Source organism: Mirounga angustirostris, unplaced genomic scaffold (genome assembly GCF_029215605.1).
Source record: "Mirounga angustirostris isolate CCGP_5_RB_7025 unplaced genomic scaffold, mMirAng1.0.hap1 SCAF_4, whole genome shotgun sequence".
NCBI classification, from domain to species: domain Eukaryota; kingdom Metazoa; phylum Chordata; class Mammalia; order Carnivora; family Phocidae; genus Mirounga; species Mirounga angustirostris.
The window spans coordinates 51,901,989-51,920,287 of record NW_026991712.1 but is presented as its reverse complement, the minus strand read 5'-3'; the positions used below and the strand labels follow the sequence as shown (position 1 = coordinate 51,920,287).

Here is an 18,299-nt window from a genome sequence, read left to right as displayed (position 1 = left end):
GGTACCTAGAACACTGACATAGATACTTATTAATTTTAAGTGCCCAACTTGGAATATGTAGGAGATATTTACTAACTTAAAGTCCTACTAACATCCTTCTTTAAAAGCTTAAGAGTTATTTAAATCTCAACTTGCCTAAGATAAGAACTATTATAGCAATATAAAGATGAATCCAGAGAGGTAAAGAGAAGTAAACATTAAGTAATAATTGAACCCTCAAAAGAAAAGTAGCAAGTCATAAAGGATTAAATAGCTCTAAATTGAAACTGTTAGAAATTAGTCTTCATGAACAAAAATTATAAAAATTTCATAAGCAAGTTAAGAATTCCACTTAAGTATCTGGTAACTTCATGAATTACTTTGATCTTCTTAATTATTATTAATATTATTTAATTATGAGTACAGAATTATAGGTTTTTAATTCATCAGTGTAATAATAAGAACTCAGGAACCTTAAATAAAATTCATATTTAATGATGGAAATATATTACAAATAATACTTTATTTTGGCATATTACAAAAAGTCATCTTGATAATACCTAAATAAAGGATAAAATAGTTTAGCATTTTATATTTTACCTTTCATTCAGATTGAGGTTTTTAGAATGGCAGAAACTTTTTGGCAGCCAGGTAACTGCAAAATCACATAAATGGGTTTCCTACCACCAAAAATGATAAGGATATACTAACTTTATAAGTTTTGAGAGTGAAGGTGGCAGATGGGAGAAAACAGGACCAGTCAAGTTTCCTCTACTAAACACCTGTCAAAATTAGGGAGTGATTTCTGATCCAAAGACAAAATCCAAGGTTACTTAGCCTCTTAGAAACATCATAAACCACTTGCTTCCTTTGGAGAAATGCTCCTGGTTTCTAAAATACTACCACCCTCACCTGCCTCAATTGATTTCCCTCTAGCTCTGTGGACATCTCACCTCTTTCTTTATTACATTTGTACTGCAATTTACTCAATTCCCTATCAATTCCCCAAATTTAGGTTGGTTCTAATTTTTAACTATTAAAAACAAATTAAAACACAAAGAAAATAACAATGAATAAAACACAGTGAAAAGTATCCTTAGAGCTAAATATTGTCCATATCCATGATTTCTTATATTGGATAAATCCCAGAAATGTGATTATTGTATCAAAATTATGTACAACTTTAGGAAGTTGTGTCCCCTAGGAAGATTCATATTTCCAACAATGGATAATACCACTTAAATGTCTGTTAACTTGATGGATGAAAAACAGTTTCTTAATTTTCCTTTGAGTCCTTGTGATATCAAATGTTTTCCAAATTTATTGGTCACTTATATTTCTTCTGTGGTTTGCCTTGTTCACATCATTTGTAGTATTTTCTACTTTTGGGTTTACTCTAATTTACTTTTAAGAGTTTTTAATATATTGAGGTTTTTATTATTTTCTTTGTTTCATATGTGCAGTAAGCAGAATTCCAGATGGCCCTATGATCTTTGTCCCTGGTGTTGCTTCTGTGATTTTGTTATGTCACACATTAAAAGAGATTACGCAGACGTAATTAGGGTTACTTTTCAATTGGCCTTAAGATAGAGAGATTATCTTGGTGAGCCTGATCTTATCATGAGCCCTTTAAAAGTCTAGCTTTCCCCCTGGCTGGTGGCAGAAGAGAAAGTCAGAGAGATTCAAAGCACAAAAAGGACTTGACCTGCTACTGCTGACTTTGAAGGTGCAGGGGCCATGTGCAAAGACTGGACAGCACTCTATGAACTAAGAACAACCTCTGGCTGACAACCAGCAAGGAAATGGGGATCCTGGTCTTACAACTACAAGAAACTGAACTCTGCCAACAACCTGAATGAACCCAAAAGCTGATACTTTCTCTGAGCCTCCAGAGAAGAGCCCAGTCTAGCCAACAGCTTGACTTTGACTTTATCTAACCCTAAGTGGCAAACCCAGCTGAGCCCACCTAAATCACTAGATAATAAACAGTTATGTTTTAGGTCACAAAGTTTGTGGTAATTTGTTAACAGCAATAGAAAACTAATACACATGTTACAAATATTCATTCCCTTATAGTCATAGGATTTAGGGGAATCTTATATACATCTTTATCAAATTCACAAGCTTATATAATCATTTTATTTATTTATTTATTTTTAAAGATTTTATTTATTTATTTGACAGAGACAGAGATAGCGAGAGCAGGAACACAAGCAAGCAAGGGGAGTGGGAGAGGGAGAAGCAGGCTTCCCGCGGAGCAGGGAGCCCAATGCTGGGCTCGATCCCAGGACCCTGGGATCATGACCTGAGCCAAAGGCAGACGCTTAATGACTGAGCCACCCAGGCACCCCTATATAATCATTTATATTTCTGTTAGCAGTTTTAAGATTTTCATACTTTTATACTAAAAATAATTTTTTGTTTCTAAAAAAAGGAAGTTATGTGTAAAGATGGGTCTTTAGGCTATTAAAATGAAATAAAATAGTTAATTTTCTTAGGAAGTAGCAAAATATGACTTCACTCAGATAACTAACAAGGAGAACCCACAAATATTTAACAGTAGAACTGTCAGGAACAGATAATAATTTGAAACTGAAAAGTCCGTTTTAGATTTATTAAAGTACTTACTTTATCATTAAGTCTAGAGAAGTCAGTGTATCTTCTGAAAACTACCCAACTTTCTTCTGGGGTTTTCTTTACTAGTATTTTATATACCTATGCAGAAAGAGAGAGAGAGAGAGAGGTGAAAAAAATGTATATAAAGATATCTAAAATTTCAAACCAAACCAAGTATTTTAAAAACTTTTACTTGACAACCCAGGTCATAACAATTAGTATATAAAAAATATCAGAAATCATTTGGGGCACCTGGGTGGCTCAGTCGTTTACCGTCTGCCTTCAGCTCAGGTCATGATCCCAGGGTCCTGGGATCGAGCCCCACATCGGGCTCCTTGCTCAGCAGGGAAGCCTGCTTCTCCCTCTCCCACTCCCCCTGCTTGTGTTCCCTCTCCTGCTCTCCGTCAAAAAATAAATAAAAATCTTAAAAAAAAAAAATCATTTGGAACATCAAATGTACAAATAATCAATGTAGGCACCAAAAGCAAGATTTGCTCCTTTTTCTTTTCTTTTTTAAAAGATTTTATTTATTTGACAGAGAGAGACACAACAAGAGAGGGAACACAAGCAGGAGGAGTGGGAGAGGGAGAAGCAGGCTTCCTGCTGAGCAGGGAGCCCAATGCGGGGCTTGATCCCAGGACCCTGGGATCATGACCTGAGCTGAAGGCAGACGCTTAACGAATGAGCCACCCAAGCACGTGGCAAGATTTGCTTCTTAAGAAACATGACTATGACAAATTTGAGACAAAATGTTTGGCACACACTAATAAAAAAAAACTCATTAGTTCCAAAATACATTTTATGCTAAAATATTCAAAATTGATGAAAGGCTCAATCACACTTGAAAAATTGTGAAAAATAGCCACTCTTGTCCTTTATTTACCTAAATTGATTAATTTAATTTATAAATTCAATAACTATCACACCAAGTTTTCAAATAAATTTAATGTTGTTTTAATCTTCAAGGCTGAAATGCAGCTAAAAAATATCCATATTAGATAAAAGTTTACACTTCTATAAATATGCACAATTATCTAGGCTTTAAATAAAAAAAACTTGGTTGAAGCAAGTCAGTATTTTAAAAAGTATATAATAAGAAAACTAGATTCTGCTTTTCATAAGTATAATTTTAGAATTTATTATGAGGAAGTATTATTTATGACAGAATCTCAGTGAAATATCTTCTGGTAGTTCCGGTACAGTATTTTGGGCTAAACTAAATACAAGACACATAGGAAGTACTTAATAACCATTTGCTGAACAAGTGAAACTCTTATAAATGAGTAACATTTTTTTTGAAGTCAGCTGTGCAGTAACTTTCAGTTGCAGCTCTGGAGCTGCCCTTTAGCCACAAGCGGCTACTGAAAACTTGAAATGTGACAAGTCCTAACTGACATGTGCTGTGACTGTAAATACACACCAGATTTAAAAGACTGAGAACGAAAAAAAAAGATGTAAAAATACTTCATTAAAATGGCTTTGGATTAAATAAAATATATTATTAAATATAATTTCATCTGCTTCTTTTCACTTTTTTAAACATGGCTACTAGAAAATTTTAAATTACAAATATGACTCACATTTGTGGCTCACCTAGTCTTACTGGATGCTGTAGAGAAGACTCATTGTTTAGGGACTAGATCATCATTATTTGATTTTTCTCCCTTACAGACCTCTCTTTCAGCTTTTTTTTTTTTTTTAAAGATTTTATTTATTTGACAGAGAGAGAGAGAGCACAAGCAGGGGGAGCAGCAGAGGGGGAGGGAGAAGCAGGCTCTCCACTGAGCAGGGATCCCGACATGGGGCTTGATCCCAGGACCCTGGGATCATGACCTGAGCCAAAGGCAGCCGCTTAACCAACTGAGCCACCCAGGCACCCCTCTTTCAGCTTTTAAGGGGGAGAATCAGCAAGGGTTAAGGATGACTCCTTTAGCTTTGAAGTAAATATAAATAATTCATCTTTATCTCATCTTTATCTTATATTTACTTTATTAAGTAAATATAAATAATTCATCTTTATCTCATCTTTATCTTCATCTCATATAAAGATGAGGAAGATTATTTGGTTATCCTTTAAAGTCTGCAGAAAGTCCTTATCTAAGGTAATTGTAAAGGGGATACTAATGAAACATTCTTCTTAGGAGTTACTAATAGAAACAAAAGGGATAACCTGACTTCAAAACTTTTGAGTATGAATAACTGATGCATAATAAAAGTCAACTTCATATGATAATAAGGTTTACCTACACATAATCCATATTGACTTTATTTTCCTGTTTTAAAAAATGAATCCTCCTTTCAAGTTTTTCTCCACAGTGGCCCCTGAGCACTCCTATTTCTCTAGTAAAGACAAAGTACAGATTTTTGTGTTTTATCTTCTCTAGAAAGCTCTCCTATGTTTCTACTTGTGTAAGTAGTGCTTTCAATGAAAAGTTTATGGACACTACTGATCATTCCCTCTTCCATGTTCTAACAGCAGTTATGGTTTCTACTCTTTACTGGAAACTTAGTATACACTACTTCGTGCTTTTTATATAGCCCTTATTATAGGATTTTTAAGTAAATTATGCAGGAGCACACACCTAATTACAGAATACATATACAAAAGAACAAAAATCATAAGTATACAACTTGATGAATTTTCATAAAACAAACACACTCATGTAACTAGTACCAAGTGCAAGAAACAAAACATTACCAATTGAAGAAGCCCACCTCATGGCTCCTTCCCAATCTGACTTATCACCCCTCCTAGTCACTTTTGTTCTTAAACACTTTTCAAAGGCTTGACACACTAATGACAAGAACTTACCAGTCATTCCTAATGCTTTCTTCAGTTAAGAGTTCAATTCAAAGAAATATACCTAGAAAAAAATTATCTTACAAACCTAAGACTCCCAAACGTGTATATTCAGCTCAGACCTCTCCCCTAAACTCATCTTATATTTACATACATATACATAATACATATGCTTATGGACACACGTGCACATATACACACACACCTGACATCTCCATTTTGATGTCTACTAGACATCTCAAGCCTAGCATGTCCAAAACCAAATCCTGATCTTGCCCTCAAAACCTGCCACCTAATTAAACAGCAACCCTACCGTTCACCCAAAAACTTTGGGATCATCGTTGATTTATCTTTATCCCACATCTAAAGGTTTTACCTTCAAAAATATCCCCAGAATCTGATCACTTCTTAGGACTTCTTCCACAACCCTGTCCACACCACCATCACGTCTTCTGTGGATTACTGTAAGAACTTAATACTTCCTGTTTCCATTCCTTCCTCCACAAAATCTAGTCTTAACTCAGCAGCCAGATGAGCCTTTGAACATTAAGTCAGATCATGCAACACTTCCTTTAAAACCTTTTCAAAGATTGCCATCTTGTGCAGAGTAAAATCTAATGGCCTTACAATGGCCTACATGCTTCTACCTGATCTGTGTGTCACACTCCCTTGTCTTTACCTGTTATTTCAGTTCCTACATCTCTCCCCATGGCTTCTTCTGCTGTCAGCCACAAGGGCCTCTGCAGTTGTCTCACCTGTCAGGAAGGTTCTTTCCCCAGATATTCTCGTGGCTCATTGCCTCTTAGTGCTAACATCTTTTCTGTGAGGCCATGACTGATAATGTTATTTAAATTGCAACTCCAGTTGTGGGGAAACTATCTCCCTTCACTCTTTTATTTCTCTTTATACCACTTACCACCATATGACATACCAGCATTTTAAAATGCTTACTCATCTATCATTCATTCATTCGAGTTGCTGTACCACTATTACCTAAAAGAGTGCATGACACACAATAGGTACCCCCAACATGAATTAAATGAATACATGAATAGTAATGACTTCATACCTGTTATTTACTTCTTCCTCTAAAGTGTTTTTAAAGACTTTATGTATCGCTGCCTTAAATTTGCCTATGAACTTGTATTTTTACACACATCATTTCAATGAAAGCTCATCCAGCATAAGGTACGTCAATATAAGAAAATGGGCCACTGGTTTATCATAATTTCCAAAAAAAGTCAGGTCCATGCAAATTTCCCATCACATCATCAGTCTTAACGATAATTTAACTCTAAAGATGTCTCTCTTCATAAATTATCTCAACTGATGTACATAGATGCTAAAAATCATCAACAAAATATTAACAAATTGCATTCAACAAAACATTATAAGGATCATTCACTATAATCAAGTGAGATTTATTCTGGGGATGCAAGAATGGTTCAACATTTGCAAATCAATGTGATATAGCACATCAACATCATGAAGGATAAAAATCATATGATCACTTCAATAGATGCAGAAAAAGCATCTGACAAAATTCAGCATCTATTCACAATAAAAATTCTCAACAGGATAGGTTTAGAAAAAACATGCCTGAACCTAATAAAGGCCATATCTGAAAAACCCAGAGCTAACATCATACTCAATGGTGAAAAACAGAGCTTTTCCTCTAAGATCAGGAACAAGACAAGAATGTCCACTCTTGTCACTTTAATTCAACAAAGTACTAGAAGTGCTAGCCACAGCCATCAGACAAGAAAAAGAAACAATGGTAAGGAAGAAGTTAAATTGTCACTATTTGCAGATGACATGATACAGTATGCAGAAAACCTTAAAGATTCCACCAAAAAACTACTAGAAGTAATAAATCCTGTAAAGTTGCAGGATACAAAATTAATACACAGAAATTGCCTGGTTTTTATTTTTATTTTTGGTTATGTTTCTATATACTAATAACAAAGTAGCAGAAAGAGAAATTAAGAAAACAATTCTATTTACAATTGTGCCAAACAGAATAAAATACCTAGGAATAAACTTAAGAAGTGAAAGACTTGAATTTTGAAAACTATAAAACACTGGTGAAAGATAACACAAATAAATGGAAAGATATTCCATGCTCATGGATTGAAAGAATTAATGGTGTTAAAATGTCCATACTACCTAAAGCTATCTACAGATTCAGTGCAATCCCTATCAAAATACGAATAGCATTTTCCACAGAACTAGACCAAATAATCCTAAAATTTGTTTGGAATCACAAAAGACTCTGCATGGTCAAAGCACTCTTGAGAAAGAACAAAACTGGAGGTATCACAATTCCAGATTTCAAGATATACTACAAAGCTGTACTAATCAAAACAAACGGTACTGGCACAAAAATAGACATATAAACCAATAGAACAGAATAGAGAGCCCAGAAATAAACCCATGCTTATACAGTCAATTAATCTATGACAAAGGAGGCAAGAATATACAATGGGAAAAAGATAGTCTCTTCAATAAATGATGCTTGGAAAACTGGACAGCAACATGTCAAAGAATGAAACTGTATCACTTTCTAAGACCTTACACAAAAATAAACTCAAAACGGATTAAAGACCTAAATGTGAGACCTGAACCCATAAAAAAAGAGAACACATGCAGTAATTTTTCTGACATCAGCCTTAGCAACATTTTTCCAGATATGTCTCCTGAGGCAAGGGAAATAAAAGCTAAAACAAACTACTGGGACTACATAAAAATAAGAAGCTTTTGCAAAGCAAAGGAAACCATGAAAAAAAAAACCTAAAAAACAACCTACTGAATGGGAGAAGATATTTGCGAATGATGTATCTGATAAGGGGTTAATATCCAAAATATATAAAGAGCTTATACAACTCCACACCAAGAAAATCCACAAATAATCCAATTAAAAATGGACAGAAGACCTGAACAGATATTTTTCCAAAGAAGACATACAGATGGCCAACAGACAAAAGAAAAGATGCTCAACATCACTAATCATCAGGGAGATGCAAATCAAAACCAGAATGAGATATCACCTTATATCTGTCAGAGTGGCTAAAATAAAAAAAGATAAGGAATAACAAGTGTTACCAAAGATGTGGAGAAAAAGCAACCCTATACACTGTTGGTGGGAATGTAAATTGATGCATCCACTGAGGAAAACAGTATGAAGTTTCCTCAAAAAATTAAAAATAGAAAAAAAAAAAATAAAAAAAAAAATAAAAAATAGAATTACCATATGATCCAGTCATTCCACTTCTGGGTATTTACCCAAAGAAAATGAGAACACTAATTCAAAAAGGTATTTGCACCCCTACATTTCCTACAGCGTTATTAGAATAGCCAAGATATGGAAGCAACCTAAGTGTCCACTGATAGATGAATGGATAAAGAAAATGTGGTGTGTGTACACACACACACACACACACACACACACACACACTGGAGTATCATGCAGCCACAAAATAGGATGAGCTCTTGCCATTTGCAACAACATGGATAAACCTAGAGGGTATAATGTAAGTGAAGTAAGTCAGAGTGAGAAAGACAAATACCATACGATTTTACTCATATATGGAATCTAAAAAACAAAACAAATAAACAAAATGCAGAATCAGATCTGTAAATACAGAGAACAAACTGGTGACTGTCAGAGGAAGGGGGTAGGGGAAAGTGCAAAATGGGTGAAGGGAGTGGGAGATACAGGACTTCAGTTATGGATGAATAAGTCATAGGGAAAAAAGGTACAGCAGAGCAAAAATAGTCAATGATACCGCAATAGCGTTATGTGGTAACAAAAGGTAGCTACACTTACGGTGAGCATAGCATAATGTATAGAGAAGGGGAATCACTATGTTGTATACCTGAAACAAATGTAACATTGTGTGTCAAATACACTCAGATAAAAAACTTTTTAAAAATTAAACATTTCCCTAACAACAACAAAAATTATTTCAACAATTGTTTTCTCAGAGGTCCTTCTATACTGTTTGTAGGCTTACAGCATGAAATGTTGAACTAAAGATAAAAACTTTACATCAAGAAAATCCAAGAGGAAGAACAAACTATCTCAATTATAAGTGTATTTAGCAAGGTCTCTGGATACATAAACACACAATGATACACAAGACCAAAATATATAAACTAGCAATGAAAACAGAACAAAGTATCAAGAACATCAAACAACATACATACTTGGAAATAAATCTAACTACGGGGTGCCTGGCTGGCTCAGTTAGTAGAGTATGTGACTCTTAATCTCAGGGTCATGAGTTCAAGCCCCACATTGGGTATAGAGATTACTTAAAAAAACCCAAAAAACCTAAGACCTCTGCTCTGAAAACTACAAAAGGACGTTAAAGACTTCAGTAAATGGATTAGGTTTAGATTCAGAGACTCAGTATTGTAAAAATGTCAGATCTCTTTAGTCTATAGAGTCAATACAATCCCAGAACAAAGAGTCAAGGATAGCCAAGACAATTCTGAAGAACAAAGCTAGACTACTTAAGCTGGCAGGTTTCAAGGCCTCTCATAACGCATTAGTAATTAAAGACAATGTGGAATTGGCAAATGAGGGAAAAACGGAACACAGAAACAAACCCATATATTTAAATGGTTGCCTGATTTATGACATAGGCAACAGTGCAAATGTAGAGGGAGTGGTTTTTTCAATAAAAGCCTGATTACTTGATCCCATATGGAGGGAAAAAAAGTATCTTGACCCTTGTTTCACACCATGGACAAAAATCAATTCCAGTGAGTTTACAGATCTAAATGTGAAAGGTCCAACAATAAAGCTTTTAGAAGAAAACATAGGACAACATCTTTGTAAGCTGGGAGTAATTTTAAAAAGTGCTAACCATAAAAGAAAAAAATTAATAAATTGGACTATATTAAAACTATAAATTTTTGTTTATCTAATGCATCATTAAGTGAAAAGGCAAGCCATAGAGGTTATCATACATTGTGACTATTATCAAAGAGATAATGTTAGAGTCACAATGTATGCTCTAACAAAGAATTTGTCCAAAATGCATAGAAAATTATAAATCAAAGTGGAAAAAACTCTTGCAAAGAAAAATGAATAAAGGTCTTGAACAGACACTTCACAAAAGAGAATATCCAATGACTCAAAAAGTCTTCAATTTAATTAGTCATTAAAAATGCAAATGAAGACCACAATGTGATATGACTCTCCCCACCGGGATAGAAAATAATAGTGAAAAAGATGAAAAAATACCACATGTTGGGCAGGTGTGGAGTGACTGGAACGCTCATACACTGCTTAAAGGAGTATAAACTAGTACAACTACCCTGACACATTGTTCGTCAGTATCTTTTAAAGCTAGGCATATGATCTAGCAATTTTACTCCTAGGCAGATGTAAAACAGAAATGTGTTAATGTGTTGAGTGATAAGTACTAAAAAGTTCATAGCAGTAGCATTTGTGAGAGCCCAAACTAGAAGTTATCCATATGTTCTTCAACAGTACAATAGATAAATAAATTGTAGTATATTCACATAGAGGAATACTACCAGTAATAAAAATGAGCTACCTACAATTACATGCAAGATTAAGGATGGATCTTACAAACACAATGCTGAAGAGACCATACCCAAGAGTACATATTCTGTAATTCCATTTGCATAAAGTAGAAAAATAGGCAAAATTAATGTAGGCTATCAGGAGAGTGGGTATTGACTGACAGAGCATGGTGGGGGCTGCTTTTTGGATGCTGGTAATGTTCTGTTTCTTGATCTGTGTGCTAGTTTCACAAATGTGTCTGGTTTGTGAAAATTCATTCAAGTAAAATGAAGTTTACTACAGCATGACAGAATTTACAGGTGTAAACACTACTTGAATTTTATGTTCAAGAAATTATAAGACAGGTAACAATTTAACTCATACATAGAACACTGGTTAGTCAATTTTTCACTTTCTACTGATGTACAGCAGAAGTCAATACTCACAGTAAATTTAGCTCTTTCTTCCATCACTTCATAACCCAGTATAGTAGGTGTCGAAGGTCTATCTTCCAAATATACTGTTTCAGGATTTTGTTCTTCACTTTCTCTTGGTCTAGCAGAATACTCAATGGAAGAATCTGCACCTGTAAATTTAGTCCTAATGAGGGGACTGCTACAGACAGATGAAGTACTATCCATTTGATTGGGTACACTTGTCTGTTTAAAATTACCCATATTTGAGTCCTCTAAGTGGCCTTTGGAAGAGTTTGAGCTTGTTGAGATACTCCCAAAAGAAGAACTTCTTTGGTTTCTGTTGGTTGCAAAACTGGAAGCAGAGTTCCCTATGGGCATAGGAACTGGGACATAAGGAGTTGCCATCTTCTTTTGGCCTTTGCAAAAAACCTGCACAATGCTGAGTCCAAATACTTAGAGAACAACTAATATGAAATCCATTATTTTCTTCTTAGGAATTCACTATCTAAAAATGAGAAAAACATATTGAAAGGTTAGTCTTTAATTTGGAGTATTATCCAAAAAAACCTCAGAATGTTCACATCCATTTCTTTTGATTTTGTGACACTCCATTACTTCATTTGGAATGAAAACACACCTCAAACCTCTTCATTTAATCCCAAGATATCATCTCTAAGGATTCCCATTTGCAAGGTAGAGAGCAGAATTACTCCACATTCTTTTTCTTGACCTTCATATTACATGTCATCCTTTTTAATCTTCACTTTCTTTCCTGATGTGATAGATTTCTGTAATGTTCATTTTAACCTGATATCATCTATATATTAGAGTTGGGAACAGGAAGAGTGGTAAAGACCTTTCTGAAGCTTTATTGTCTACTTATGGTCCTGACAGCTCCACATACAGTACAAGGAGGGAAGGAGGAGAGAAAAGAAAAGGAGAATTATTCACATTTCCTTTTAATTAGTGAAACTCTAAAGAATTACCCAGAGTAGTAACAGTGAACCACAAGCTTACATGCTACAAGGTAAATATCAATTGTTCTTAAGGTAATAGTTTATTAAACCCAGGATCAAATGTATTTGAACAAAACGTGGTCAAATTAAATTAATCAAGACCCAAACTTGCATCCAACAAGATGAAATGATTGAAAGTTAAAATGTTCTTCATAGTTTCCAGATCATCAGTAATGCTACTATGTCAGAAACTGAGGGAATTTAACAAATCCTTCTAACTCATACCCAGTAATCCCTGTTGTCAAAAGGACTGGTTTATCTTGTCTCAGAATCTCATAGTTATACAATGAAGAAAAGGTTTACCACTAAATTGTTAAATAATAAACTAAGAACTTGTAATAACTACAGACCTGTGAAATGGCACATAACAAGGGGTCTGCCTATCTTAACTACATCTAGGCAACTCTGCTGGTGAGAAAGGTAGGAAGAGAGCCGCCCGGACTTGGAAAGATGCTGAAGTAAGATTTTTTAATCCAGCACGTGGCTCTGGGCAACCTTCCTCATCGTCAAAGATTCAAGAAACTTGAACTGCTGATTCACTGCTCCTCGGTTCTGCTTGGTGGCCTCCCCCCAAAAGAAGTAAATAAAAGTCTGAAATCTTATCCTTTTCAAGGCCTGTGGGATAATCCTGCCCTTGCCACCCAACTACCTGAGGCCCCAGGGCTGGGGAGAGAGGACGCATATCAATACGATCACTGACGTGCAAAGCAGTGAGCGCTACCCAAGCTTTTAAGAAAATGTACTGGGATCATTAATAGCGTCTTCACTTTTGCCTTAGCATGGAGATGCTCCAGGGACTAACATCGTAGTCCTACACTGGAAAATCTCGGTCAGGTGAGGTGGCCCGAGCCTGAGCAACGCGGTAGGAGAGAGAAGAGGGTGGCGAGAGAAAAGTGGAGAAACCCAGGCGCAGCTCGACCCTAGGAGCGCCTGGTCGGTGTCAGGGCAGTCCACGGGTCTTCGGCTCAGTGGACGGGGAGACCCACTGCTCCCGGGGCTCCCAGGAGCCCCAAGACGGAGCCACCTCCGCCGCCCGGCGCGAGGCCAGCGCCTCCCACACGCTCGGCGGAGTCTGCGGTGGCCTGAGGATGGCCCGGAGGCTCCCGCGGGGTCCCTCCACCCTCCGGTGGAGTCCGCCCGCCGCCCGCCAGCCACGGGGGCGCAGGTGTCACTCGCATGAGCGCCCAGGGCAGCGCCCGCTGCCTTGTCCCTACCTCAGCCCTCCTCTCCGCGATTCCGTCTGAACGCACTTCCCTGTGACGGTTAAATCCGACCCCCCTTAACCGCAGCTTTTCGTCTCCACCCACAGCACCAAGAAGCCTCACGTGACTTTCCGCCCCCAAAGCAGCGGCTCCCAGCCTCAGCCGGGCTCTACCCTGGCCACCCGGCCCAGGATCCTAGCGAGGTGGAGGGTGGGGCCAAGCCCGGGCGCCTCTCCCGGAAGTGACGTCACGCAAGGGCGCTTTTCTCTCCCCCCTCAATAACCCCACCCCACCCCCAGAGGCGCGGACTGGAGTTGTCTGGACAGGGCTCTTTGGCAGCCGGGTTGGACCTTGTTTTGTGGTAAGAATTCTACCTTCTCTGCCCTAGCTTTATTTTTATAAACTAACTTCGACAAATGGGGTTTAAGACTCCCAGTTTGTCGCACAGGTGATCAGAAGGTTACAGTTCCGGGGAAGAACTACAGCCAGGCTCCTGCTTTGCATCCTGGGACTTGTAGTCATCACTAGCTTGGGCTGGTTCTGTTAGGTTATAGATGTTTTCTAGAATTAGCGCTTTAAGGGATGACAATAGATTCTAAGAGTGGGAAGATAGAACACTGTACTTAAGCTTATTCGCCCTATCATTGGCAGGTAATTGAAATTGCTGAGTGGCATTGTCTGTTTTTTTTTACAGCCCAGGGAGCAGTTTTATCTCAAATGATACAATATTGGGCTTGTTAGACTTGCACATCTGAAGACCTGTAAAGTTACCGGGAGAGCTGTTTTTTGATAGTCAAATACCAAAATTTAGACAGTTTACAGGGTTGTTTATCATTAGAATTGTGCATTTTGATTTAAAGATCATCCCATGATATCTAAGGCTTTGGAACATTCCCAAGACTGGGAAAAATTGATAGTTGTAATTTCAAAATGAGCATAGGAAGATAATCTGGTTTGTGGCATAATAATGGTTTTGGTTGATGATATTGCCCTTCTTGTGTGGGTGAGACATAAAAAGAGAATTTTGTGGAAACAGTAGACTAAAACATGAGGTAGTTTTCAGTTAAGAGTTGGCAATCTTGGTCTTGAAGTGGCAGTTATATCCATGAGTTCTGTAAGTGAATAAGGATATAGAGAGAAAAGAGAAAAAAATGAGCCTTGGAGTATTTCCTTCACTTGTGGACAGGGCTGCAGGTGGTAGCAAAAGATACTTATAATGAGGAAAACATGATAGTCCAATATCAAGGAAGGCAAGGCAAATCAAACTGTCAAGAGACAGAAGTGTACAAATACCACAGTTAGGAGGAGGAAGGATTTAGAAAAGTTGAAATTGTCCAAGAAGAACTTCCTTCACAAACTATTGAAAGGAGCATACAGGGTATAGATACTATATATATTCTTTATCTTGCAGACTACTTGGTATCGATAAATGTCTAGATTTTACTTACAGAAAATGAACTGAACATCTTTTTTTTTAAATAAAAGAGTTTTTAAAGTTGAGGTATAATTTACACATTACATTACATTAGCTTTAAGTGTGAAACATAATTATTTGACATTTGTATATATTGAGAAAATGCTCACCACGATAAATCTAGTTAACATCTGTCACCATACATAGTCCCAGAAGTTTTTTCATGTGATGAGGACTGTAAGATTTACTTTCTTAGCAATTTTTAGATATTCAATCAATACAGTATTATTAACTGTAGTTGCCATGCTATACATTATATCCTCATAACTTACATATTTTATAACTAGAAGTTTGTACCTTTTGACCCCTTTATTCATTTTGCTCACCTCCACTCTGGCAACCACCAACCTGTTCTCTGTATCAATGAGCTTGTTTTGTTTTTGTTTTTTAAAATTCCATATATAAGTGAAATCATACGATATTTGTCTTTCTGTGACTTATTTCACTTAGCATAATGCCTTCTAGGTCCATCCATGTTTTCACAAGTGACAAGATTTCATTCTTTTTTATGACTGTGTAGTATTCTGGTGTGTGTGTGTGTATATATGTATATGTATATATACACATCTTTATCCATTCATCTACTGATAGACATTTAGGTTGTTTCCAAATCTTGGCTATTGTAAATAATGGTGCAGTGAACATGGGAGTACATATATCTTTTTGAATTAGTGTTTTTGTTTTCTTTGGATAAATACCCAGAAGTGGAATTTTTGGATTATATGGTAATTCTATTTTTAATTTTTCTAGGAACCTCCATACTGTTTTCCACAGTGGCTGCACCAATTTACATTCCCACCAACAGTGCCTGAAAGTTCGCTTTTCTCCACATCCTCGCCAACACTTGTTATTTCTTTTTTTTTTTTTTAAAGATTTTATTTATTTATTTGACAGAGAGAGACACAGCAAGAGAGGGAACACAAGCAGGGGGAGTGGGAGAGGGAGAAGCAGGCTTCCCGCGAAGCAGGGAGCCTGATGCGGGGCTCGATCCCAGGACCCTGGGATCATGACCTGAGCTGAAGGCAGATGCTTAACGACTGAGCCACCCAGGCGCCCCATCACTTGTTATTTCTTATCTTTTTTTTTTAATGATGAATGAGTTAGTTTAATTTAATTTATTTTTTTTAAGTAATCTCTATACCCAATGTGTGGCTCGAACTCACAACCACAAGATCAAGAGTTGCATGCTGTATTGACTGAGCCAGCCAGGCGTCCCTATTTCTTGTCTTTTTGATAATAGCCATTCTGACAAGTGTGAGGTGGGTGATATCTCATTGTGGGTTTTTTAAAATTTTTTAGAAAAATTTTAAGTTTTTATTTAAATTCCTGTTAGTTAACATGTAGTGTAATATTAGTTTCAGTTATACAATACAGTGATTCAACACTTCCATGTAACACCTGGTGCTCATCACAAGTGTACTCCTTAATCCCCATTACTATTTAACCCATCTCCCCAACCCCCTGCACTCATTGTGGTTTTGATTTGCATTTCTCTGAGGATTATTGACAGTTGAATATTTTTGCATATGCCTATTGGCCATCCATATATCTTCTTTGGAAAATGTCTATTTAGATCCTCTGCCCGATTTTTAATTGGATTTTTTTTGTTGTTATTGAATTGTATGAGTTCTTTATATATTTTGGATATTAACCCCTTATCAGATCCCACATGATTTACAAATATTTTCTCCCATTCAGTAGGTTGCCTTTCATTTTATTGATAATTCCCTTTGCTCTTTAGAAGGTTTTTAGCTTGATATAGTCCCACTTGTTTATTCTTGCTTTTGTTGCCTTTGCTTTTGAGGCTGGATCCAAAAAAAAAACCATTGCCAAGACCCAGGTCAGGGAGCTTACCACCTTTGTTTTCTTTGAGGAGTTTTATGGTTTCAGGTTTTACATTCAAGTCTGTAATCCGTTTTGAGTTAATTTTTGTGTGTGGTGTAAAGATAGTAGTCTAGTTTTATTCTTGTACATGTGGCTGTCCAGTTTTTCCAACACCATTTATTGAAGAGACTATCCTTTCCCCATCTTATATTCTTGGTTTCTTTGTCATAAATTAATTGACTGTGTATTTATGGGTTTATTTTGGGCTCCTGAACGACTTTAATAATCAAGAAAGAATGACCTGTGGTTGTCAGAGTGAAAGTTACATTTTGACAGAACATATGTAATGGCTCGTCTCTATGGAATATTTTAGTTAATTTTGGATGACTCTATATAGTGTACACAATCAAATGGCATTGTATACATTTTAATTTTTAGAGTGACAGTAGACCATTTTTATGTCCTTTATTTTAATTTTATATAAAATATATACATTTAGCAGGATATTTGGAGCCCATTCTAGGAACAATTTTATGCAATGATATATAGATACTGGTAATGGTGGGGAGAAGGGTTTTGGGAGAGAGGGAAGAATGGTAAAACAAAAAACAAAAAAACAAAAAAAAAATAGAAAAAGAGTATGTACAACATACTTAGGCAGACATCTCTTGAGGTGGCTTCCTAGAGTCCCACATTTGCCCCTTCTCTGGAACTCGTCTGTCTTCTATAAGGCTGGGCCCCTGGTGGCCATGTTTGTAATACGTTAGTCTTAAAACAAATGTTTTTTGTCATAGTTAATTGTACCTGAGGAGGATATTTGACCTAAATTGTGTCCAAAGGATGCTCTCTCCTAGGAATTAAAAGGGGTGGGAGGAAGATACAGACTGGAAGTCACAGGAGGTAAAGGCAGATAAAGAAAATTTTGTGATAAGAAGGTCAATAAAGTCCCACTGCTGAGGTCACTGGAGTTGATCTGGTCCTTCCCCATTCTTGACTTTTACTTGGAGTTCATGAGATACCCTAGTGTACTTTCAGTAGATTTGCTTTTTGCTTAAACCTAGACGGAGTTTGTTCTTCTTATAACCAAAAGTACAACTCCTACAGCAGGTTGGAAGGAGGCAAACTGAATATTAATTTTAAAAGCAGATAAAATGTAAACATTCCTTCTCAGTGACTTATAATAACTAAAATAATATAAAAAGCAACTCCTTTTCAGTTATTGTTTTGTTATACTCTCATGGCTTCCCTAATTCGTGTATGTTGTTTTCCACAGGTGATGTTTCTGTGATTTCATGTTCAGGATCTGTAATCTACCTGCCTTCTCTTTTTCTCACTGCCATGAAATTGTAAGGGTCCAGAGAAAGAACCACAAGTGACCTATTCTTAAAGTAACAGGTGGTGACCAAAGCAATGACAGGGGAACACTGACAGCCACC

At 36.6% G+C, this 18,299-nt stretch overlaps 1 protein-coding gene across 3 annotated transcripts in view; it reads right to left on the bottom strand.

Annotated features, from left to right (window-relative positions):
* SNX16 (sorting nexin 16) overlaps positions 1–13,709 on the bottom strand; it is a 40,322-nt gene extending 26,613 nt beyond the window's left edge. The window contains exons 1-4 of one of the 3 annotated variants that reach the window (XM_064588155.1): positions 13,578–13,709; positions 11,605–11,852; positions 11,378–11,517; positions 2,608–2,694 (exon numbers count right to left, since the gene is read on the bottom strand). In XM_064588155.1, coding sequence (XP_064444225.1) covers positions 2,608–2,694; positions 11,378–11,517; positions 11,605–11,752 — 375 coding nt within the window. In that variant the 5' untranslated portion in view covers positions 11,753–11,852; positions 13,578–13,709. The other 2 variants (XM_045896310.3, XM_064588154.1) reach the window with 2 other exon arrangements.
* Positions 13,710–18,299: the final 4,590 nt, after the last annotated feature.